The sequence below is a fragment of the Opisthocomus hoazin genome, chromosome 1, assembly GCF_030867145.1.
Source record: "Opisthocomus hoazin isolate bOpiHoa1 chromosome 1, bOpiHoa1.hap1, whole genome shotgun sequence".
NCBI classification, from domain to species: Eukaryota; Metazoa; Chordata; class Aves; order Opisthocomiformes; family Opisthocomidae; genus Opisthocomus; species Opisthocomus hoazin.
This window is the reverse complement of record NC_134414.1, coordinates 38,485,041-38,510,649: the sequence shown is the minus strand read 5'-3', so window position 1 is coordinate 38,510,649 and position 25,609 is coordinate 38,485,041. Positions and strand designations below refer to the sequence as shown.

The window sequence follows — 25,609 nt, the reverse complement described above, 5'->3', positions numbered from 1 at the left end:
GTGCTCCTCTCACACACTTGTTGACATACTGATTCACACCTCTGCGTTGTTCCCAGAGCTGTTCGAGCACACAGAGCCCAGGCGAGTGCAATGATCCTATTTCAAACATTTGGTGCCCTGGCTTCCAGTTGCATCCCAGAAGTTACCAATTTGTCACAAGCAGCTTTACATGACTCTGTAGCACAGCTGAGATTCTCTGAAATATTTTTTTTATTAAAACCGAAGCAATCATTTGCATATGTATTGATTATCAGAAGGCACAGACACAATTGCATAGGTAACAGAAGAAAATGAACCACGTGAACTGCTTTCTTTGTTGTTGTAGATCTCTGAATTTCCATATTTCAGCCTGCTTTCTGACATGATGAAGGCAAGACGTTGTTACAGTGCACACACTCAGAAGCTGTTATGCAACACCCATTAAAAAAAACACATCACATATCCAACTAATTTGACAAGACTTGTGTTTTCCACAAGACCTTTTTAACTTGTTGTAAGACAGAATTACCCAGCAAACAATTGGGACCCTACACTAACAAGGCTTTTAGAAAGCTAATTACAGAATGGCAAAAATGCTGAATAGAAGCACATTAAACAACGTGGCTGTCATTCTGTGGCAATGCATGATATACACCTAAGAGCTACGCAGGGCCAATAAAGTCAACAGAAAGATTTGCATCTGCTTGCCAGAGCACAGGGGAAAGGAAAACAGTGTTTCTCGCACTGTGCTGCCGGGAAAATGGAGTCATGGTGACCAGAAAACATAGCTAGATTGCAGTAAGACTGTTCATAAGGCCAGGTCTAGGTGCAGGGGGCTGCTAGGGGCAGCAGAGTGGCAGAGAGAGAAGCTGGTGAAAGCCTTGCTTCCAGTTTTGCCCCCAGCGTGGCTCCAGGAAGCCAGCCTGACGCTGTGGCAGCTTGGGAGGTGGCCGGGCTGAAGCAAGACAGCTACCGGTGCGGCCCTGGTGCAGCTGTCTCAGTACATCAGCGATGGCGAGGGCAGAGCGCTCTGTCCCTGCCTTGGTGCCATCTCTTCTCTCCCTGTGGTAGGACTCCAAACAGTAAAGTGCATTTCTACCCTCTCTTCTGGAGCCTGGAGCCGGGTACTGCTGCTTCCACCTAACCAAACCAACAGGTTGCTGTCCTCCGACCACGTCTACTTCCTATACTATTTAATGCTTTGATTAAACTCTCTGAGGCCTCAATTCACTCTGATGAATATCAGTGGAAATTTGCTCTCAGTTTCTGGGTGGCTTGCCTGTGTTATGCACACGGGTAATGATCTTCTCGGTCAGTAGGTAGGCTGTGCCTGTCAATTTCTGTGAACAAAATGCACTAAATCTAGGCAGTAAATCTGCCCTTACAGGCAGGACAATTTAAAGCACCGACCACTAGTAAAAATGAATCAAAACCTAAAGAACCCAGCACTGCCAAACACTGCTGCCAGCAATACTGCTGACCAGAGTGGGCAATTCCTTTAAAGAGAATAAGTAATATATAAAACACCCACAGCTACAGTACATCACACCAGATGAACCCGAAACTGGCATTACTATTGTCTAAAGGCGTATCGGAGCTCACATTTCAGTTGCTGCCAGTTTTATTGCTCGCTTATGTCACTGAGATACTAAGGCTGAAAGGTCGTATCGTATCTTAGAAGGTAACCATCATTGTAAACATACAATTTCTGATCTGTGGGGTTGTAATCAATACTCTGGATTGTATCTAACTTCTTATCCATAATGATACTAATTCTTCCTTCTTGACCAGTTGTCGTGTCATACATGTAGAAGATTTCTTCTTTCCTAGTGCTCACTGGCCTTGTGGCGTACAGAACACCACATAAGATGAAAGCATTGGAGGCAGATGGCTTGTACTGTCTTGTCTGCCAAGTATTTATCACATCAAGTGTGGTCTCATTGAGTTTGCTAATCACAATGTTGCCCATGCTATTTTCTGTTGAATATATTACCCATAACCCACTTTCATCCACGGCAAAATCTATGTCTTGCCATGATACACCTGCATAAGAGAAACGGTTACCGGTAGCAGCATTTGGAAGCGTCTTCCTCAAAACGACGGTGTTTGTTTTAAAATCATGCTTCACCATCTGATTTGAACTATGAGCTTGATAGTACAAAAAATTATTATAAAGGGCAGCACCACTTCCTTCCCCATATACTATTCTACGTTCATACGTCGGTTTAAACAGCAGCAAATTATCAAAGGAATTATAAATTCTGTAGTATTCCAAGTATCTCCCATCTGTGTTCAGTGGTGCAACCCAATAGACTTCCTCCTCTGGATTAGAGGGAGAGTAATCTCTACCCCAGGAACCATATTTGTAGGAAGCTCCTCTCCAGTTCAGCTTTACAATATAGGGCTGGCTAACATTCAGCAGTCCACGGTGAATGCAGCTACCTGCAATTAAAGAGGAAAAATTAGCTTTTCCAAATGTCGTTAAGAGAGAGTTTTGCGTACTGTAGCCTCCAGAGTGTGCTTACTTTGGATTAGCTTGGTGGCAAAGCACAGACGTAAACGCATAGCTTCATGTGTAGAAGGCTCATTTTGGGCCAAGGTCAGCAACTGGATGTCACTAAGTGTTCCAAGCTGACTCAGAAAGTTAGTTAAAAAAAAAAAGAGTAAATATTATTATAGCTATTGGTGGGGTGGGGGTGGAGAAAAGACAGAGAGATCCGTTAGTCCCAGGGATAGGGACATCACGATTAGTGTGCAAAAAAGACGTGCTTACTGTGCTGTTCCAGACAAGGGACAGATTTCTGCTTCTACCCATTTGATGCATGACAGCCTGATGCACTAGGAAATCCCTCGGAAAATACAATTTCAGAAGCATTTTAGGTTATTTTCTACCTCAATGGAACTGAGAGCACGGGAGATGGGGAAAAAAAGAAAGAGGAGCATCTGATTTCTATGTATTTCACTGAGGAGGGGAAGGAAGGAGCAGCAGCAGTACTTCCAGCGTCACATTTCAGATTAGCATTCTGCTGTCAGAATTACAGCTTTACAACAGCGTGTCACAGCCGCATGGTGCCTTCCACTTCAGGCCCTCACAGAAATCTGCAGGCAGTAACAATCATAGCCTAAGAAATGTAGACTGATACTACTCTGAGTTTTCATGTGAGGCAACTCTAAAGAGAATATGACTTCAAGCTGAACCAGAACAGCTGTTTTCCACGTATTAACTATGAAGCCATTTTCAGGATACTGGAAAAGTCCTCTTTTTTTTTTTTTAAATTTTGCTACCCAAAATCCAAAATCTTTGGCTTTTTGCACCTACAGAACATTTTTTAAGATGCGCTGCTGAGCTGAGTAGATTTTTTTCCACGCTTACCAGGAACAAACAAGGAAGCAAAATGAACATTCTATTGTGACAAACATTCTTTGGAACAAAAAAGTCCAAATGAATTTAGATACAAGAAATACTTTCCTTTGCTCATGGTGAATGGCAGTGACATTCTGGTTTCCTGATAAATTCTCAATAATGTAAGTCACTGGTGGAAAAAATCCTCAACTCATGAATGACCATGGGCCCCACCATTGGCAAAAACTGGCATGCTTTTTTCCAAGTTTAAGCATTAGCTTTTTGCCTTACTGACACAAAAGAGTCCTAGATTTTTCATTGTGAGGATATGTTCACCTGACGTAATGGAAGCCGAGATGTCAAGTGACTGACACCAGTGCACAAGCTTAGGGATACTCCGATGCTTCCCAGTTCAGTGGGGTGCTCTAGCAACTAGACAGCCACCTTTATTAAAGATGGGATATAGTATGAATAGCCCCAAGTCTCATGTGTCAATTAATGGATAAATTAACGGCCACAACTGTTAGATGTTAATAATACCTCCCTCAGCACAGAACTCCATGCACCACCAGCTATGGCACCAGTGGTGAAAGTCACTTATTTTTTGAGGTTTGAATACTTTGCATGGGTACTATGCCACAATTCCTTACCGCCTTTATGAAAAGAATGGCTATTCACAAACTCAGTCATATGAAGGAATGTTCAACGTGGAAATAACTTATGTTTTCATTCAAAGAAGAAAGAGAAATAACACGGAGAAAATTTACCTTTTGCCTTCAAAGCTGGCTATCCCTAAGCAAGGCCAGACAATACTTACGGAGCTGAGCTGAAAGCTCCTAAAGCCACTGCCAGAAAAAGCCTAGGAGGTATCTTGTGGTCACAGACATCCTAGTCTCATCCCACAGATAGAGAGAAATGCAGAAGTAGACAAGTCTGAAGTACTATCTTTGGAAAAAGACTGGGAGACATTTGGTGAAAAATGGGCTGTTGCAAATGCAGAGAACTATTTTTCTGATCTGCTTTGCCTAGGGGGAAGGTGCTCTGCCTCTGGGACAAGGAAACCTGTGGCCTGAATGTTAGAAATGTCCAAGCAAGAGGGTAACATTAGTGCTGATGTATAAAGTCGGTTTGGGCAGCGAAGTTCTCCATATCTCCTCCTCTCTCAAAATGCAGTATTTCTCTCCTTCCACTACATAACATCTTCATCCCTTACAGTCTTGTACTCTCTTGCGCTAGTGACTTGGGGGACATATGACTCTGCAGCCTCCTCTCAACATCTATAAGGAAGGTGGGGACCAGCTTTATACTAAATTTATAGCACTATGCTGATCTAAATCCTCGTGTCCCCTGGCCACTTTGGCAAATTACTTGGGGTCAGTATTGGCCATGGGAGTAGCTCTGCATCACAGAGTGCCCAGCTCATGGCAAAGAGGGTCACACAAGTTGTGAACAACCCAGTCTCCTCCCCAAGTCCCTTTTGCATCCTGGGATTCTCACGGCTGAAATATGGGATGACCCTGGTCGAACACTGCTTCCCTCCGTGCCACCAAGAATCGCAGCGAATTGGCATTCCTGGCTCGGAGCAGATGAGCATTTAAGCATGCATTTAAGTGCTTTACAAAGGATGAGGCCCTGGAGCAGAAACCTCATTTCCAAATATAGCACACAAGGAAGGCGCTGCTGTATGGCTGGCCAGGCTGATCTCTGGATGTGGCACGTAGCACGGCCAGTAACATGGCCTCAGCACTTGGCTCAGATGCCAACGTTTGGAGGTGCTTATACCTCAGCTCATGCAGAGGAAGAAAGCTAAGGCAGACAGTGCAAAACAGCTTGCAGCCTGCCAACTCCATAAATCAATCTGAATTGTTTTTTTTCTTATATCCCCATTATGCGTTGTTACCTCTGGCGTGAGGGCTTCTTTCAAGCTGGTGACATATTGAATATATTACTGTTCTTAAATCACAATAAACTTATCTCAGAATTAAATGGTTATTAAATGCTCTAAAACTCTTGATTTGTTTAGAAAAATATAGCACAGAAGGTTGCAGGTAGTGAAGCACTGCTAAGCTCATCTATATGCGACCTCAACTAATTTTTCATGTCATTAAGCAGAACACCATTCCAGATTTATTTTAATAATTCATACATTGTTTCATAAATAAAATACAAACGTGTGTTCAGCAGAGAGACCTTTTTTACAAAAGAAATAATAAATTATTATTTCTTCCCTTAAAGAGATCTCTCTGCTGAACACTTGTTTGGTTTTTATTTATGAAACAATGAATTATTAAAATAAAGTTAGAAGCGTGTTCCGTTTTAACGACATCAAAAATTGTCTGAGGTTTCTACAGAGTGTGTGCTTGATTTTGATTTCCTTGAAAACTCTCACAGAATTATTATTATTTTTTTTACACAGAAAAATCTGTGGTAGTCAGAGGGTGATCTGTCTTCTGCACAGGTTCAGAAGAATTCATTGTTGTTTATTTAATCTAAGCTTCCCTCCCTGTTCGAATTTGTGGTGAAAAAAAATGCACAAAGGAAACAAAGTGTCATGTAATTTTGTAAATATTAGAAGGTACTTGAAATAAATCCATATGCATTATGCAAACTTTCAAGTTTTTGACTCCTTTCTCCACTGTTTTGGGCCACTGATAAATGACGTCCTGGTATTTTTGCCTGCCTTTGTTCATGCTTATATAGCAAATAGTCGAAAGGAGGACTAACACAGGTACATACAAACATACTTCTTCTCCCTGCATAAAGGACCAGTATCTCAGCTGAGTTGTTTACTAATCTTTCTGATTCATGAGAAAAGGAGCTGGAACTTAGTTGCCAGGACTGAGGGGATCCTAACTTGCTTGGCCGATGGGCTGCAGAACTGAGCATGAGATGCATCCCGTCAGGTCTCGCTTCACCCACTTCACTCTGAAGCACTCATGAAGCATGTCACCTTCTCAATCCAACCATACAAGTTCCAGAAAAACTCCAGCAGCTACATCTGATCACAGAAGTGAAGGAACCGCAGTTCACCTACGCAGCTGAAGATCACAAGGTGGGACACACATTAAAAGGAGCTCCCTTGAGGGGCACAGAGACCAGGAGCAGGCTGGTGCTACATGCTTACACCTACTCCCAAGCACCAGATGTGCACACTCCTCTCCCATCAGACAGACCACTGCATCCAGATGTGTGAACTGTTATCTACATTACTATGGCTTGAGACATTGGAGACAGAGCTGCTCAGAGAAAGGCTCATCTTTGCTCCTACTGTCTCATTGACATAGGAAGACCCACACAGACACCTCAGTCTTCACCAGTATCACAGGGCACTCACACAAGCTGACAGCTGCGTCAGAGAAGACTTATGCTGTCAGTATCTAACAGAGGATAAGGTGGAGGGTTGGAGTGCATCTGACCTACCTTCAGGCAACTTAAAATTCAGGTGCCTCAGCTAAGCTCCCTCTCTTGCCCATGGAGACATGCATGTGTCTCCAGGGGCTTTTCAGGCAGTCCTGAAGAGGAGGCACTGGCCAGCTCTTTCAAGGTGCCTTGTAGGCATGTCTCTCTATTTGTGTAAGGATGCATCTATTTCAAAACACAACCCAAAACACTCAAAAAACACAGACGTCATGGGTATGTAGAAGGTAAAACACAAGGTGGAAGTGAAATCACTATAAGACTCCAACAGGAATGCCTGAGTTTCAGCATCAGGCTGCACCAGATCTTCCTCCTACTGAGACCTATTCACCAATAACTTGAAATCCTTAGTTTCTAAATGTATAAAAGCCACGAAAAAAGAAAAAGCTTTGCTCTTTTTTCCTTTTCTTTCTCTTTTTGCCTTTGAGAGTTTCATCTGACTCACTTCTTCCTGCTGCCTCTCTCAGGTCACTTCAGTGAGATGTGACAAAGAATCTGCTACAGAGTCCTCAAAGAACCATCCCGGCGTCTTTTCTCTCTATGCCTGCCCTGATGCAGCCAGATGAGATCAGCGCAAAAGAAAAACTTTTTCCCACTAGAGTGGAAAAATACTTCTTCTCACTAGAGTGGTGAGGGGAGAGAAGCCAGGAACTGCTGCAGGTAGGGAAGCCAGTGATGATGAGGAGGATGACTGACTATATATTTACTGAGCCCCATCTCAGACACTGAGACACCCACCTCTCCAGTTGGAGAGAAAGTCAAATGCAGACCAGCAATTTCTTTCTGCTGTGCTGATGGAGAACAGGCCTGCTCGCTCTGAGAAATACAGCAGCAAAAGCCTTGGGGGACAGAGTCAGAGGGGCTGCGTACTACAGCACTGAGAAGCAAGAAGCTTTAATTAAACTTGCCTTTAGACTCATGGTCTTAGACAGCTTGGGGATTAGCCAAGCTCTCTCTGGTTCATGTTGCCTTCCCAAAATATGCAGGAGAGGAGATGAAGGGGGTAAAGAAAACACAGTCTGAAAACAGGACAAAGAGTCAGTTTAACACAAACATTATAAATATAATATGAACTAAAAGCAGGGCAAGGCCAAATGGTTTGGCAGGAATTCAAGGCATTCAGGCTTGCAGAGAAAACGTATGGAAATTGTGTTCAAATGCATAAATGAGTGCTAGAGAGCTTCAGAGGCCTAGGTGTGAGCATCCATGCAAAGCCCCCAAAATGACCATCTGGAAAATTCAGCTCTTTCACATACTTACTCCATCTCCCCAAGCAATAACATCTTCCTGCTACTACTTGTTTTCATTTACAGTCTGCAGGACATGTAATTGCTCTGCAAAGTTCTCTGCCCAGAGAAAACTTGCTCACTGCCAGGCACACAAAGTCAAAATGTGCCAGTCCTGTGTGGATGGTGTAGTGGTGGACTTGACAGTGTTAGGTTAACAGTTGGACTCAATGATCTTCAGGGTCTTTTTCAACCGAAATAATTCTACAATTCTGTGATTAGCAGGGATCTGAGCCTATGTAAGACCTAGGTTATCTGTACAGCTGGCATCTCTCAACACGCAGGAAACTTGCCAGCCGTCCGCAGTTGCTCTGCCAGTTCCTCGTGCCAGCCTCAGAGACTACCCTCACCCTAATGGTGACCACGACAATACATGCACACACTTCCTCTAACCCCTCTGGCATTCCTGTTGCTGTGGGCAGAAGATAAGCTCACAGACAACACCAGAGGATGTCCTCAGCTGAAGTCAGTGGTGGCAATTCTCTTGAAGCCAATGGAGCTATTATTGTTCATAGCACCTGGGGTTTTGGACTTCTAGGTTACTTTCTGCTGCGTGGTTCCCACACAATACAGCGACATGCAAAGGTGCCTGAGCTAGCTGGCACACCAGTCAGGAATAAAGCAATGCTAAAGCAGTACAATTTCGGTCCAGATGAACTCTGTCCCCACCGTGCCCTGAGAAACAATGCTAAATAATTCTGTTGCAGTCACAGTGCTCTGCAGTTACATTTACCCGTCCCAGAGCTATCATCCTGCTCTAGATATGACTTCCCTACCCCCGCATGCGGCTGCACTGTGAAGCCCAGACCTCCCTTTCCCACTCTGTGAAAGCTCCTGTGTGCCACAAATGCTCATGCCAACCACCCAGGTGTAAAAGCAGCCCCTTCCTCCATCACTCATGGAAGGACACGGTATTCTTGTTCCAGAGCTCAGTACTTTCTCACCAAAACAAAAGCTTGCTGTAGGCTTGAAGAGAAAGAGGCTGTTTCTTTCCACACACCGTCACCCTCAATAAATCAATGAGATGCCCTTCAAATATTTTTAAAACATTGCTATTTTTTTTCGTTGAAACACTTGAAGCCCTTTCTTAAGGAGCAGAGAAGGGCCTTGAGATTTTGCAATGCAGGTTTTTGTTTCAGATTTCTCTGCTACCTGATCCCCTAGACAAAGTGTTACTCGTGCATGCTGCCAGAGAAGTGCAGCAGCTGCCTGCACCGCCATAAAGTCCCGAGGAGATCGCAATAGGAAAGGCTGCTGACCCAAAGGGAAGATTGCATTTCTGCCTCTCACATTTCCAACAAGACGCTTGAACTAGCTGGCACACAGGTGAGGAGAGGTAAATGATGGTGGGTGCAAATCTGTGCTCCTTGCAAGTAGAATACCACTCCTCCTTTTTTATGAGTTCCTCTGGCTAATTGCTAATGTGAAAAAGCAGGACCCTTCCCCTAGGTGTTGTATACAACAGAGCACTTTCTTTCCTACAATACTCTGTCAGAACGAACCCCCTGTGTATAAAACACTCAGGAGATCAACACAGTTTGATAAACCTTCCTGCCCGTTAGCAAGTGGGATGCTTGACCTGGCATAGCAAGAAATAGTGTTTCCTAAATGGTTTGTTCCAGTGTATCTTATCTGACTCTTAAAATGTCTCAGACACCACTCACAATGTGATTTTTCAAACTGAACACACCATCAAGACAAAAATTATTCCAGTTGTAAACTAATTACCACATGCCCTGTGACTGTTGACACTTTTATACAAACTGCACTCTGGAAACCACTGATCTGAGCCCCAGAACATAGCCTTTCTTAGCTAAGAAAATAGTAAAATCCTAGTTCTGCTGAAATCAGTAATAAAGCTCCCACTTATTTCCTTGAGCCAGAAGTTCCCCCCAAGGTTCTTGACCTTCTTATTTAGAAGAATCTTTTGCCTGTGAAGCAAAAGTAATCTTCATGCAAAGCTACCTTCCGGAGCTTGCATGCCAAGAGCCTCAGTACGCCAACTGTTGCTCATACATTTCCCAAGCAGTGCTAGAGTAAAATTACCATCACACAGGTCACTTTCAACGGAACTATAAAAAATCAAATGTGGTCAGAAAAAAGCATAGTTTCCCACAAAAAAAAAGGGCAATTGTTTTGAAAAAGAGAAGGGGGTTAGAGACTCCCTTTTCACACTGCAGGTGAGAAGAAAATTGCAACTTTTTTGCAGCTGAAAACAGCTACTGTGTTTGGAAGTGTTTGTTTCCTGCCCTCATTTTCCTTTTGAACCCACTGATGAAACATTAGGAGCTGTCTCCTCAATTTTTCAAGAGCTAAGTAGTATCATTACAATTGTATTTAATATTAAGAAAGAGAAATCTGTGCATTTGCTGTCCTACCCATCTATTATGTGGCTTCTTATCTGATATAAAAGTGAAATGCTTACCTGGTGGGAAATAAGGGGGTACTGTAGTTTTGTTTGTGCTCTCTTCACACTCTTTCAATCGATTCTGGAGAGACACAATTTGTCGACGAATTTCAAGGATATTGTTTTTGTCCAGTGATTCTAGTTCATTTACCAGTATAGTCAGATTTGAGATCTAGAGGAAAAAAAGAGAACATGTTTAAATTTCTGTCAACTTTATTTTACAGATATTTGCAGGCAGGGTTGATCATAACATAGAAGCTGCAACACAACAAGTTTTAATAAATATCCCTAAGAATAAACCTTATCCTACTAGCCTGAACTTTACCTTTCTAGCAGAGGTATGTGACCACAAGAAAATGCTTTAACACTCAGTTGTATTCCATAATGCAAAAAATATAGTGTTACTTTATATGTAATATAAAAATATCCAGTAAGTCTCAAGCAAGCACTAGCTATTATATATAAAAAGTACTTATTCCAGCCTTACAAAAGTATCTGGAAATTTTATTTGCAAAGATATATAATGTTCTCAGTCACCTACTTGATAATCTAGAGGACAATGGAGAAAATTATGTTTCACTTTCCATCTGAAGTAACTATTCTCTCTAGGTGAGTGATTAATTACAATTTTAATAATGTGATTTATAGTCTGCTGGGAAGGTGATAGTCTTTCCCACTTCTTGATTTCATATTGATTGGGCCACTGCCCTAGCAACCAGAAGTTAATTTTATGATTGTCTAAGTTAAAGCACAGAGGTTTTCAAGCTTGGGGGTCTATAAATTAATATTTATTATAATAATTAAATCAGCTCATGTGCTTAATGCTATGCAAAACTGTTAACTTTCAGACAGATAGTTGGCAAAAATAAAGCGGTCCTCATTTATTTTGAGGTTTCTTTCCTTTTCTATGCTCTATATCAAGGAAAAAGATGTTAATACATTTAAGGTCAAGCTTTCTTTTAATTTATGCTGATGAAATGCTAAAATAATTCCACTGGTTGCAGTAGAGACAGGCTACATTTCTTCAACCTAAACACTAAAGAGAGATTAGACTATCTATGTATTTGAAGCCTCTGTGGCTAATGAAGACTGTGGCAATACCTCCAAATATATTTGCTCAACGATGACATTGCTTCCAACAAGGCTGGATTTCAGCTTAGTGACCAGTCTCTCTAGGTCAACGATTTCCACTTTCAGTAACTGGAAGTCCAGTTCCGTGTAAGATACACTGGTCTTCTCCATCTTCTCCACTCTGATGGTTAGATTAAGCATTTTCTGCTGATACAGTTCAATCTTTTTTGAGTACTCTCTAACCTTAAAGCAAAAGAAAAGGTACATACTTAAGTCCAGGTTAGCAAATAAAGCAAGTCTGTTTGACAACTTTATTAGAGTTCTGAGTATCCCATGCATAACTTCCACATGCTTGACGTATATATTCTTCACATAAACTACATAAATGAATTTCTCTTCACATACATAAAAAATGTGAAATTTAACCCTGATTTGTTGTTGGCAGTTCCACAAAGTCCCCTCAGGAATGCCTGGGGATAACTGAAGGCAGACTTTTTCTCTCAGTCTTCCATTTTTTTAATTCTTTGCCAATATTGTCCCTGTGAGATAATTTTATTCTCACTATGACAAGAACTCACTTTGCCTAAATTTTATTAGGAAATCTGCAATGTATGATCACACAAAAGCAACCCAAGGAGGCTGAAAAATGCAATAAAGGATTCCCAAGTTTTTCAGCTTTATTTCCTATTGACTCCCAATCCAGATAGGATTTTTACCCTGTGTACATTTGAATTGTGTCAAAAGTTGGCAGAACTGGTTTGGGGTTTGCCTTCAGGCAGGGGGATAATGTCTAAACACAGTGTTAGAAATCAAATCTGGTTTAAATGAAAGTGTAAAATTTATTGCAGGCTTTATCTAAAGTAATTTACATAGCAGCCTTTTCAGCCTTTCAACCATTAAACCGTTGTCCAGATACATATATTTTCACACATGTGTCTGCTGAGGTAAAGGTCACAACACAAACACTGTGATGCAGAATGTTAAGAGTATGATATGGGCTTGGAACACTCCTTGGAAAATATTAGTTCCTTGAAATTTAGCACTTTGGGAAACATACATGATTTCTTTACTATGCGCTTCATAAAATTCATGTCTGTTTTCCTTTAAATCAATACAATTATATCACAAAAGGTAGGAAGTAGGAATAAATACAATTTGTTTGTTGCACCAGTAGCTCCATATTTATACTCTCAGATGGTGTTTGTAGTCTAAATTCCTCTCTCTACAGCAGTAGGATTTCCATAACTATCACTTCTTTGACTGAAAGATTTTTAGCCCACATCCTCTCAACCATTCTTGTATTCACAGAATCACAGAATCACAGAATCACAGAATAGTAGGGGTTGGAAGGGACCTCTGTGGGTCATCTAGTCCAACCCTCCTGCTGAAGCAGGGTCACCTACAGCAGGCTGCACAGGACATTGTCCAGGCGGGTCTTGAATATCTCCAGAGAAGGAGACTCCACAACCTCCCTGGGCAGCCTGTTCCAGTGCTCCGTCACCCTCAGAGGGAAGAAGTTCTTCCTCATGTTCAGACGGAACTTCCTGTGCTTCAGTTTGTGCCCATTGCCCCTTGTCCTGTCACTGGGCACCACTGAAAAGAGCTTGGCCCCATCCTCCTGACACCCACCCTTCAGATATTTATAAGCATTTATTAGGTCCCCTCACAGCCTTCTCTTCTTCAGGCTGAACAAGCCCAGCTCCCTCAGCCTCTCCTCGTAGGGGAGATGCTCCAGTCCCCTCATCATCCTTGTAGCCCTCCGCTGGACTCTCTCCAGTAGCTCTTCATCTTTCTTGAACTGGGGAGCCCAGAACTGGACACAGTACTCCAGATGGGGCCTCACCAGGGCAGTGTGGAGGGGAAGGAGAACCTCCCTCGTCCTGCTGGCCACACTCTTCTTGATGCACCCCAGGATTCCATTGGCTTTCTTGGCAGCCAGGGCACACTGCTGGCTCATGGTTAACCTGTCATCCACCAGGACACCCAGGTCCCTCTCCGCAGAGCTGCACTCCAGCAGGTCCGTCCCAAGCCTGTACTGGTGCATGAGGTTGTTCCTCCCCAGGTGCAGGACCCTGCATTTGCCTTTGCTGAACCTCATCAGGTTCCTCTTTGCCCAACTCTCCAGCCTGTCCAGGTCACGCTGAATGGCAGCACAGCCTTCTGGTGTGTCTACCACACCTCCCAGTTTGGTGTCATCAGCAAACTTGCTGAGGGTACATTCTAACTCTTCATCCAGGTCGTTGATGAAGAAGTTAAACAAGACTGGGCCCAGTACTGACCCCTGGGGGACACCACTTGTTACCAGCCTCCAACCAGACTCAGAGCCGCTGATGACAACCCTCTGAGTTCTGCCATTCAGCCAGTTCTCTATCCACTTCACCGACCACTCATCCAGCCCACACTTCCTCAGCTTCCCTAGGAGGATATCATGGGAGACTGTGTCGAAAGCCTTGCTGAAGTCCAGGTAGACAACATCCACGGCTCTCCCTTCGTCTACCCAGCCAGTCATGTCATCGTAGAAAGCTATTAGATTGGTCAGGCATGATTTCCCCTTGGTGAATCCATGCTGACTACTACTGATAACCTTCTTTTCTTCCACTTTAATATAAAATGAAAGTCAGTATTTTTCCCCATTGGCACTGGAATGGCCTCTAAAATCCTGTCATGGTGTGCAGACCATGGACTCCCTGTTCTCCTTTTCTGGTAGAAGCCCCTGGGATGGGGACCCCAACAAATACACTTATCAAATAATTAGTTTCAATTTTGATTGAATCCATTGTGTGAGAAAAGAGGAGGTATAGGAACTCATGGAATGGAAATTCATGAAAGACAGAAAGGATCTTTTCAGATCAGAAGATATGCAGTGATGTGGTTTAAGAAGAGAACCATAGTGAGAAGATCCTCTTCTCAAAAGCATAATTTTCAATAGTGGCACAACTACGCTATAAACCTGAACAAACCCCTCTGCATGCACATACATAATGTACACCAGAAACAGGCTGCTCAATCCCGTGCATTTAAATCAGGGTTTGAAACAGATCTTCTGTTCTCAGTGTGAGCAGACAGACTTTGAGCTGCTCTGATACCAACTGGCACGTCTCCATAAGCTGAAGCAGAAGCACCCTGACTCATAACACCTCTGTTCTAGATGTTCCAGGTCAAGCCTGGGTAACTTCAAGCTGAGGAATAACTAAACTGTTTATTACAATTAAGCATAAAAAACATAATAGCATATAAAGACTTAGACCTAGCTCCTTGTATCTGTCTAAAACAAATACAGATGGGATTCCATGTCCTATATGTCACCATCATCTGTTCAGGAGACAATAGAAGGAAGAACTGGATGGTATTCTTGGAAACACCTGAAGTGGTTGGACCTCACACTTTCACTAACCACCAAAATCAGTTTGGAGTTCAAAGATGCACTTAAAAAAACAGTCTTCTGAAAAAATTCTTCAAAGGTCAGTGTTTGAACTGTGTGCCTAGAGTTTGCACAGCCAAAAAGTAAGCATATATTATTACAGCCTGAGAAGTATAAAGCAAGCCCATGTCCGAACAAAATTGCACTGCTGTGTGAAGGTATGTATGTCCACAGATGGAAATCTATCTAGGTATTAATAATCTTTCTCACAGTAATACTGATACTAACACCACTACCACTAATACTAGTAATAATGCTGCAGTATAGATCAAATCTACAAACCACTGAAATGAACAGACTGCTGGAATTAGTGATGGCTACTCATTAGTGAGAAACCTGCGAATGTGGAGTTTACTCTGGGGTCCTGAGCACCTGGACAAAATGCTGAGGGCTGGAACAAGGCATACATAGCTATTTCAGCCCTGATTGCAGAGTGCTGCAGGACACAGACCTGAAGTTCCCCTCCCACATCAGAGAGTTTTCACTCAATCAGCCATCTAGGTCATTTAAGGACATGCCAACACCATCCAGCGGAGTACAGCTGAGAGATATCCATACAAGTTGAGCCTGATCTAGCCCCAGCACTCTGCAGTGCTCTATAGAGCCACGCCAGCATCACAGCAAACTTCAGCTAATAGCTCGTCTGCTGAATTGTTGGACAAATATAATTTTCTCAGCAGTGCTGCTCCAGCACATCTATACTGCTTTTGCAGACAAATCCAGCACACATGTCAAGCATTGCAATGCCCTGGGTAGACTTTCCCACCTGCTCAGATCTGGCTCAGGAGCTTCTGTAGTCTAGAAATATCAGTTGAAAAAGCAACATGATGTTGCTCTGTTTCTTGGCAGATAGTTTTAAGCAGCTTGTAATCCCTGCTCTTCTGCTGTAGATACCTGCTAGGGACTGGCTGTTGTCTCTTGACAGACTGGCACAGAAATTCTGTGCATATCCCGTATTTAGGGATACAGACCAATAACTGGTACTGATTGCTGCCACATTTGTCATTGAAGTCTAAAGCAGGGTGTGATGTGTGCACAGGGCCTGTATCAGCCCTTAATAGGAAGAGAATGGAGGCATGTGAGGCATGTGTAGAAAAAATATTCCTCAGTTTCAGTTTTTCCTCCTTTCCAAATATTGTCACTCGTCGAATGAAAAGGGCAGGAAATATCTGCAATGCTCATTTACTGTGTCGTGTACCTGCAGTTGGTATTTATCAACACAGGTTTTGCAGCATGCAAACAGACGTTTCTCCAGCACACGTTTGGAGAGTGGAGAAGGGGGAACAAAGGTGCAAAATGAAGATGTAAAAGAAAAAAAAGTGGGAGAGCTGAGGGAAGATGAGGAAGATAGGACAAAAAAAAAATAAAAATAAAAAAAAAATAAAGTCACTCGGCCCAGGAGACTGGCTTCGGGCAGGCCTAACCTCTGCAGACCCGGAATAAGCACTGTTGGCAAGCAGTCTGCAAGCTGACACCAAGAAGAATTCCACTGCAAGTTAACCTCTTTCGAAAACAGCTGTTCCTGGCGGAGGGCAGGCATGATTTTTTCTGCTGTTTTTGTTACTTGAGGATGTTGTGGCTCTTGTGAGCCAAGTTCTGAAAGGCACTTTGTCTCCTTGGGATGAAGTGGTGATCCATCCCTGTTGCGGAGGTGTCCTCTCTCCTTTCCTACTAAGAGCAGCCAATTCTTGCTTTGCTTTGAAAGGTTAATTTTTTTCTGTAATCATGATTACGCTGGCAAAGGTTGATGTGACAGAGGAAAAATTAGTCTGGTATTTTCAGCCTACGGTTTGTACTCATTTGGTGCATGAGAGCATCTCTTTATCTGTGAGCTTCCTTGCCTGCTGATTCTATAAAAGGACCCCCTTGCTTTTTGAATTAGCCTACAATCAGGCAAAAGGTTAATGATTCAATCAGGTTGTTTATCTGGGACTTCTAGCACACGAAAAGCATCCTTAAGAGGGTCCAATCCTGCATCTCTTACCCACAAAAACCTCCCATGAACTTCAAAGGGTGTTTTAGAAGAGCAAATAACGCAATGGTTCTCAGAGTCAAAGAAGCAAGCACTCAGTAGAAATTCCCACCCCTGTGGTGAGACTAGGTTATGTTTGAGCACGACCCCTGAGGATTTTGCTCAGAATCATTTATAATAGTGATCAGTAATGAGAACTGGGTTTTCCTCCGTTTCATTTCATTTTTTCTATGAGTGTTATCACAACTAAATTACTGTACAGGATTTTATGAGGAGGGTTTTTTCCACAACAGGAAAGGTGAAGAATATTTATGTGTGGAGATCCGTGCATCACAAGATCTGAGATTACTAAAGTTCAGATATCAATAGGGCAATGCTTGACAGCTTTCTTCTTTCTACAGAAAAACAACATCACAACTGAAAAATCTTATGCACACAGAGTTACATCAAAATGCAATCTGTTCATTTTCATTTCTGACCCAAAGTATCTCTTTGCCTGGATCACATCAAAGTATATGTCACACTTTATCTAACTAGATGCATTGTAACACTGCTTGGCTGATTGGTTTCGACAGGATGAAATTCAGTGAAGCCTGAGTTAGGTCAAGAATTTTCACTGTCTGCAGCAAGAATTGAAAGCCAAGGTCAGCGTCTACACTGTGTTACACTGCTGGGCACCTAAGCAGGACCACACAGGTGCCATCCTAATTTTAGGTATCTATAGTATCCTGCGTCTTTATATGAGCTAGAGGCCTGAATCTGACATTGTCTACACAGAGAGGTCAAGCAGCACTTGAGATGCTCTGCAGAGCTGCATGGGACTAGCAGATATGTCACACATCCTAAAGGAAAGAAGCACCTTTCTGAGGAAAGTACTGGTAAGAGACTGGTTACAGCAGGGCAAGTGACTGGGAAAGGTGGTACACAAACACCTTGAAGAACCACATCAACTTTTTGACTGGGAATCATGCCCATGATCCTGTCCCAGTGCAATTAGCTTAAAATGCTGGCACTGACCACAGAGGGAACAGTATGGGAACCTGAAATCGCAGTGATTTTCATGGATCATTAGCTCTGAGCTACGCCTCCATCCTGCAAGGCATCAGGTAACTTCTGTGCTTGGAGGCAGTGGGACTTCAATCAGCTTGCCCTTCATATCCCTGCTGACAGCTGAATGTGTCTCATTGTTAGCTCCAGTTCTTGCAGAACAAATGATTTGAACTGAAAGATGCAACCACAGGATCCTCCGCTTGTTGTTGTGGTTTTTATGCACAACTTCTTATCTGTTCTTGATTATACCAGAGGAAGGTTATGAATATTTATAGTTAGAATTTATAATTTAATGCTGTGCCTTTTCTGCTGATTAATTCAAGGACACTTCATTTCTTAAGATGCTTGGTTCCTTAAGGAAACACTTTCTCCTGGACACCTAATCTGAATCCTGAATATTTATCCACTATCAAAAGTCAAGGCCAGATTTCTGTCTTCTCAGGCAGCTTCACCCAGTGCACTGCAGTGTGTGTGGTTTGCTTGAGTTCCACAAAAAATGGATCTGAATTCATGCAACAAGGAGCCAAAGTAGTGTAAGGTGTATTTGACTTCAACAACAATGCATAATTCAGCAGTCTCACTGCCACAGCTACAGATGCTGACAAGGAAGATTTTTTTTTTTTTTTATTTTTTTTTTTTAATCTCTGAGAGCAGAAGAAGTGAAGGGACAGATATTCACCTACTTCTTCACTCTGGGCTGTGGTGACCTTTCTCCTCTTTCCCTTCATTTCCCTCTTACAATCTGGCTGGCTTGATACAAATAATAACACATGAAAGAGCAGGAGACTTGGCTTCCTGTAGCTCTGTGTAGCAATCACAAACCAATAAAACTGAGCCAAAAGAGGCAAAACATAACCATTCCTCCAAAAATACGATATGCCTCTAGCTGGAAAGGCCTAGAAAAGAGACCTCAGGATATTCGAATGTGTAGCATGCTACAATGTCAAAAAGTTGAGGTTTAATCACCCTTCTTGTTGTTACCGAGCCCTCTTTCCCACGGTTTCAAAGACACGTCACAGAAAACCACTGACTACTGTACTTTTCCACAGGCAACCATTTTTCAGCAAAGATACAATAATTGTATTTATGGGAAAAGAACACCTTACCAGAGAAAGCTCTCTCTCAAATCTCTCCAAGAGTGTTGTGGCTATAATTTCCAATTTCTCAACCTTCTGCACTGGAAAGGTGGTATCCGGCAAGTACACAGAGCACTGACAGGTTCCCTCATCATCCACAGAGCCGGACACATTGGCAAAGAGCTGCAATAACAAATCGGTAAGGAAAAAATGTTAATGTTCTTCTCCGGAATCAGTAGCTGATGTCTGACAATCATTCGAGTTGTGACAATTGTGAGATCAGCAACTTCGTTACTAGAGACCTTTCACCTTTTTCTTCCCAGGAACTCAAAGTATCTAGCAATTTTTATGACTCAGCCTAACAAATATTTCTGAAAATATTAAAGTATTGTTTAAAGATTTTACCATTGGAAAAACAGAGACATATGATAGTCCTTACTTTCCCAGTCTTGTGGACAGTGTATAATTGTGCTGTACACAGAAAGGATAGATGTATAAGGCAATGAAATAACTTTTCTAGCAGACAGAAAAGCACACAACAGCAGGAAAATAATAACTTAGTAAGTTAGGTCTTATAGTTACTGTTCTGTTAATCTGAATTGATCAGATCATCTAGTCATTTCCGTCCATAGAGATAAAAGCACCAAAACAGAGCTAGTAACAGGGAAAGTTTTGAAAAGGAAAATGCTTCATTTGAAGTTTCTCAGCCAGCCCCAGCAAACAGACATACACATTTAATTACACAGCACTGAAAGCTGATGAATTAGCTGTGCAGGCTCAGCCTAAGGTGGAGATGCTTATTTTGCTACAGAATACTGCACACATACCAGCCCGCCCATTGCCCATCCACGTTTGTGGATCGTTTGCAAACCTATTGCCCATGCCATTAGCATGGATCACCTTGTCCTGGTAGTCTGCATGCTCAAAGCATCACCATTGGAGCAATGTGCACGGTGTATGGGAAGGTCAGGGCTGGCAATTCATGATCTTACCATAATTTACAGCCAAAGCACATAATTTCCTATAAACACTGGGCTGAATACCGAGTGTGTTTGGAGAAGTTCTTTTTTGTTTGTACACAAAACGTTCCCTGGTTCACAAATCTATCACAAATTTATTAATAAAAATATTTGATGTTACTTTATTCTGGCACACACTTCGATGCAGCTGCATATTTTAAAGCTACAGCTTTGCTTTTTAAATACACTTTTTTGTATAATGTCTCCTCCTGCCTTGCAGAAATCCCAGTGTTATTCATGTTTTCTCTTTCTCTCTCCCTGTTAAAAATAAACAACCACACAACAAAACTATCTACTGAAAGCTGACATTGCTGCACTTCTTCCCTTGCTTTTTCACAGTGATTTCAGCTAACTTCCTCACAGCTAAACCAGCCCAGAACATGCAGTGATGGCCAGCAGCAAAGCTGTCTTGATCTGTGAGCCCAAGAAGAGAAGAACAGCAAGCACGAATGATCCCAGTTCACACTTTTGGCAGCCTCTGCCACAGCCATAACAAACAGCATGCATCTCGTTTTGAAAGAAAACACGAAAAGACGTTTCGTCTTTGCTATTCAAGCACCATGGACCTTAAAATTTCACTCATAGACAGACTGCTGAAGATATTTAACATGAAAGGAAGCAGAGAAGTATCTTTTGGCATTCCAGAATGTTCCAGCATATAATTTCCCTTGATTTCCTTGCCAGGTAGGTTACCAAAGCACTTCTGAAAATCCCACTGAGAACATGCTGCAAACTTTTTCTAAGTTTTCAAGTGCTTGTGAAGTTACGGCTATCGGTACCTAAATTACTATGAAAAACAGGTTTCTAAGTTACTTAGATGCTTCTGCATCTCTGAGTCCTCTGCATATGGGCATGACTGGGATGGCAAGTTGCTCAGCAATAGCAAAAGAAACAGATAAGAAAAAAAAATACGTCCAAAGAAATGCATATGGCTTAATGAGTATATGGGACCTCTGTAAGACTGTTGTGCACTGGCATGCTAATTTTTATGTGGAAAATAGTGTATTCTATCCCTTCTGTGTATAACACAAACATAGCTTATATATGCATATGTATACCAAGAGAGAGTATACTATATGTAGCATAGCATAGTGTGTACTATATATGTGTATACATTTCCATACATAGTATAGCGTGAACTATACATTGTATACTCTACTATAAATGACAGTCTTGACTATATATAGCCATCAGTTTAGCTAGAGATACCACGCTTATCCCATGTGCTAAACAAACCATTCATAAGTGTACTCATATGATCATCCAAAATTATTCTCCCAAAAAAACTCCAGCTTGTGCATTTAAAATCCCTATGAAAAACAATCATTATATTTTAACATTTGTGTTATGAAAGACCCTTGAATTGAAGGCAGAGCTTCACTGCAGTGAGTGCGGCTTCTATCCAAGCCAAGAGACAGTTTCCCCAAAGGAGCAGCCAGCCTGGGCAGAGCAAACTGCTTCCATTCTCCCAACGACATTACAAACATTGGGATCATGACATTGACGAGACCAAGAAGCATTGTTTAGTTAAAAGCCCCTTGGATCAGTAAATACTTCCATAAAAATATAGCACCAGTCAAATGATAACCGTATATGAAAAATATCTTCCCTTGTCCTGTAGAAAAATGCACAAGATAGGCTGTTACTTTTGACGGAGTTGTATGTTTTTTCAGGTTTAATAGTTTACACTGAATGCTTAAAAGAGAGCAAACTGTCCTAGCCTACAGCAAGGACTTGACAGTAACATTTTACCCTGTAAAATTAAGTTGTTACAGACACATATTTGAAGCTATGAAAAATGTTCTTTTTCCATATCCCTTCAATTTAAGAAAGGGAATAGGAGCCGGCAGGTATTTGATTTTCTGAAGACCAGGAAATTTATTCAGCTGCCTAAATGTGAACTTAGGGTTACATCTTCCAAACAGCCTAGCCATTTCGGTGCTTAATTTCCAGCTCCGCTGTAGCGCAGTGGCATTCACAGCTTTGAATTAGCTACTTGCTCTTCCTAAGACAAAGAGTGGGATCCACAGAAACCACACAGCAGGGACAGAGGCCACCTCAGCTGGGCAAGGAGATGGATGAGGTCTGGGTCCTGCAACTGAGACTCAGAGAGAGACTCCTAACTACATTTAATTTTCTAAACCCGCTACTCCAGCCAGAGACTTATGTGTCTCTCAGAAGAGGTTCCTCCACACGTCCTAGGTGCCAAACTGGGCCAGCTTGGATAATGAAGACCTGCCATCAAGCTGCCTGCCATCTCTGATCTGATCTAGAGTTGTGCTTTGGACAAACCGTGTTCTTGATACTAGGTTGCAGGACCATTCAGGGCAAGTTTGTCCCATCAAATCTGCTCCAAAGCAAACATATTATTTAGCAGTCACTGACAGAGAGCAGGAAAAACATCAAAACCTGAAATCCACAGACCGTGGACTTAAGCACTGTACCAGAAGGCATGGAAATCAGATTCAAATCCCTCTATTAGCAAATAGTTGAATAAAATTTGAGCAAAGTAGAACAGGGAGAATCAAGATTTTCTCACTCCCAGTAACCACAAGTGGGCACTCCTCAGTAGGTAGCTTCAAGGCCCTGTTCTGGTTTACATGAGAAGGCAGAGTTGAAAAGAAGTCTTCCCCTTTCTCCAGGGAGCCTGTAACCACGAAACTATTTGGTATGTTGCCATCAAACCCCCACAGCCCCAGCTATTTCATGTCTTGGGTCTGGTTCAGTACTCACCAGGGTAATGACAGACCTTTGAATGTGACTTAAGGGATTGAACGACACGGCAGCAGCACTGATGATTTTGGGAATTCGCTACTGCCTAAAAGCCTGGATACACAACACCTAAATGCCTTTTCCTAGGCAGCCTAACTGATGTACCTGTATCAGAGTTAAGTCTGTGAGTGACTCTGTAACATCTGAAAAATGGAACGCATGTTCATAATTTTACTCTTTTCCAGACTTTACTGAAGAACAGCAATGGTCTTACCTTCGGGGAAGTGCGCAGATCTTCAGTCGTCTTGCTAGGCTGAGTCAGATACAGAAGGGTCGTATCAAGATGAGGAGCCTAAAATGCAAAGGAAAGCCTCTTTCAGTGAGAATTCCTGCATACAGCACTGTCCCTTCCCCACCAGCCAGCCTCAATCCTGCAGCTCCAAAGCACTTTGATTTTGTTACGGGAGCCATCCCCAGCAACTGTAAAATTAATCAGCTTTTCTCATCTGCTTCTGAGGACACTAACTTTTCCCCGGGCACAGTGTCACTTTACGGACACCTCTTCTCGAAGCAAGGCTCTGTGTGACCAGCGCAAGGCAGGGGACGCTCAGCCTGCCCAGGAGGAGTGAGCTGGGACTCTGATGGGAAGCCCTGGCAGGTTGCGTGGCAGTCTGAAATGACAGCGCCATGCCCCCATGCCCCAAATCCAGAGACTACCGTCCTCCCAGCAGGGATGCCGGGTCCTCGCCGCCCAGCTTGCGCTCCAGCCTCTCGGCACAGGGCTTGCTGCCCCTTGCACGCCAAGCTGTCAGGCTGCGAGCTGTGACAGCTGGGGCACGAGTCCTGCTCCACTATGAGGACCACAGAGGGGACAGCATCCCGCTGTGGGGAGGGAGAGCCGGGACGAGCCGCCACATTGCCAACAGTACAGCCAAGTCCACCTTGGGAGTCTTTTATGTATGAAGACTGTATACATCCCCTTTAATTTTCATCTGTGGCTGGCTCTTGCCTTCCTGCCGCAGCAAGGAGAGCGGCTGCCACCCTGGCAATGTACTGTGTGTCCCTGAAGCTGTGCAGTGTCCCCGCGCAGTGTGCAGGGCACGGAGCATCGCCGTGATGCAGCACACTGTCACCACTGTAGTGGGGTCTCACCAAATTCTGTGGCAAACTGGGAACTGCAGCAGGACACCCGCGGTGTCAAATGGTGTGACAGATGGAGCATCAAATGGGCAACAGGACACTCACCCCTGGGTCTTTCTGCATTCCCCACATCCCAGCCGGAGCCCCATTCCCGAGCCAGGGGATGGTGGGGAAATCCAAATGGCTGGCAAAGGGCAGGTCTATTAAAAGGCACAGCGTAAGCCACTTTTGTGGGACAGTTTGTCAAACAAATCCATTTGAACAAGCATTTGTGTGCTCATATGATTACACTGAACATGGCGGGGGGGGGCAGCAAGTAGCAATTAACAGTGGTAGGGCAGAGAGCATCTCAAATGGTGTAAATTACACAAACTGGGGACTAGCTTAAAGCTAAGCAGGCTGAGGAGAAATGTCTCATATATTGAGCTTTCTACACTCAGTTTATCAATGCATATTTACATCATCTTGACTTTTGCAACTTTCCGTTCCTTGAGCAGATAAATGCACCTTCCCAGGAGATGCTGACTTCACTGCCTGCATCCACAGCGCTCCCAGTCTTCAAAACATGTACAATTGGGCACACGCAGGATTTTTCTGGCTGGTAACTAAACCAGACAAATCAGAGAGAGTCACTGGGAGTCAAAATGGGCTTTTTTCCAAGTTTTAACTAAAAATACAAAAGGCAGTCACTTTGGGTCAAACAGAACCAAAATGTTTTGTTTCATTTGGAAGAGCTTTTAAGCTATTTGCAAGCTTTTTCTTCCCATAATTTAAGCCCAGTTTTATTTTTATTTTTTTAATAAAAGAGGCAGTGCAAAATCAAAACAAATCTTTCACTAATGTAATTTTTTACTTTTTAAATTAAAAAAAAAATCCTCCCTTACTCCCCAGATTTGTTGTTGGTTTTGTTGTTGGTTTTTTTGTGATTGATGGCTGTAATTTGAACTCCTCTCTTGCCCAATCAGACACAGTTTTATGGGGAAGGGAGAGCACCCCACAAATACCACCCAGCAGGGCTTTCATGTGTCTGGTCACAGAGTATGACAGCAATCATGCAACTGGAAAAGCCCCCACCTCCCAACTCCTTCCACATCAAAGATGTGGATCCTTTCCTGCTATAAGCCCTTGCCAATTAATTAGAAGCTACACAGAGATTTTAATACCCACTCAGATCCTTACCGGGAGTTGCACTCATCTAACCAAAGGCAGAATTTGACTCTGATTTTAAACCTGTGCCTCACTTTTACATTTATTAGCCAGTCCCTATACATTAGTTGGGGGAAGGATAGAGGAACACTTTAAACTTCCTCCATGCAAAGATCTTAACATTTACCTAATAATTTTTCAGTAACATTAAAAGAATTGTCAGTAATCTAAATTACGTGAGAAGACAAGAAGGCACCAAAGCTCAGGTTATGAGACCCCTATCTTACCACTTCTGTTGTTGCCGTTGTTCCAGCCAGAGCAATCATGTTTTGCATGAGGAGCAGCACAGCCACCTGTGTGTGCTTCATCTTCTCAGCCAGCAGATGTGACAGCAAATGGACAAAGGAGGTCTTTTATAGCAGAGTCTGGGGATTTCCCCAGCCAAATCTTAAGGAACTTGCATGATATTTTTTTAGGTCTCCGGAGAAGTGGTGTCATGAAGTCATATAATAATAGGTGCCAAATTACTAACATACAAAGAACACACGAGTTAGTTACCATCAGAAATTA

General features: G+C 42.8%; 1 protein-coding gene across 2 annotated transcripts; it reads right to left on the bottom strand.

Annotated features, from left to right (window-relative positions):
- Positions 1 to 1,627: 1,627 nt before the first annotated feature.
- Positions 1,628 to 25,407, bottom strand: OLFM4 (olfactomedin 4). Of its 2 annotated transcripts, none has more exons than XM_009942814.2 (6): positions 25,327 to 25,407; positions 23,028 to 23,105; positions 19,053 to 19,205; positions 11,534 to 11,746; positions 10,451 to 10,604; positions 1,628 to 2,421 (listed from the first exon to the last, which is right to left on the bottom strand). In XM_009942814.2, exons 1-6 carry the CDS (start codon positions 25,405 to 25,407, stop codon positions 1,628 to 1,630), a joined length of 1,473 nt encoding a protein of 490 aa, XP_009941116.2. The 2 variants fall into 2 exon arrangements, with proteins under 2 accessions (XP_009941116.2, XP_075278775.1); XM_075422660.1 differs by having other exon boundaries at positions 25,330 to 25,407.
- Positions 25,408 to 25,609: the final 202 nt, after the last annotated feature.

What these genes read in the sequence shown, in the direction of transcription:
- OLFM4 (XM_009942814.2), bottom strand. Translation starts at nt 25,407, where the DNA reads ATGAAGCACACACAGGTGGCTGTGCTGCTCCTCATGCAAAACATGATT. An exon ending in ATCTGCGCACTTCCCCGAAG is followed by an intron (nt 19,206 to 23,027) that starts GTAAGACCATTG and finishes TTGTTATTGCAG; the next exon opens with CTCTTTGCCAATGTGTCCGG. An exon ending in ACCCCCTTATTTCCCACCAG is followed by an intron (nt 2,422 to 10,450) that starts GTAAGCATTTCA and finishes CTTTAATTGCAG; the next exon opens with GTAGCTGCATTCACCGTGGA.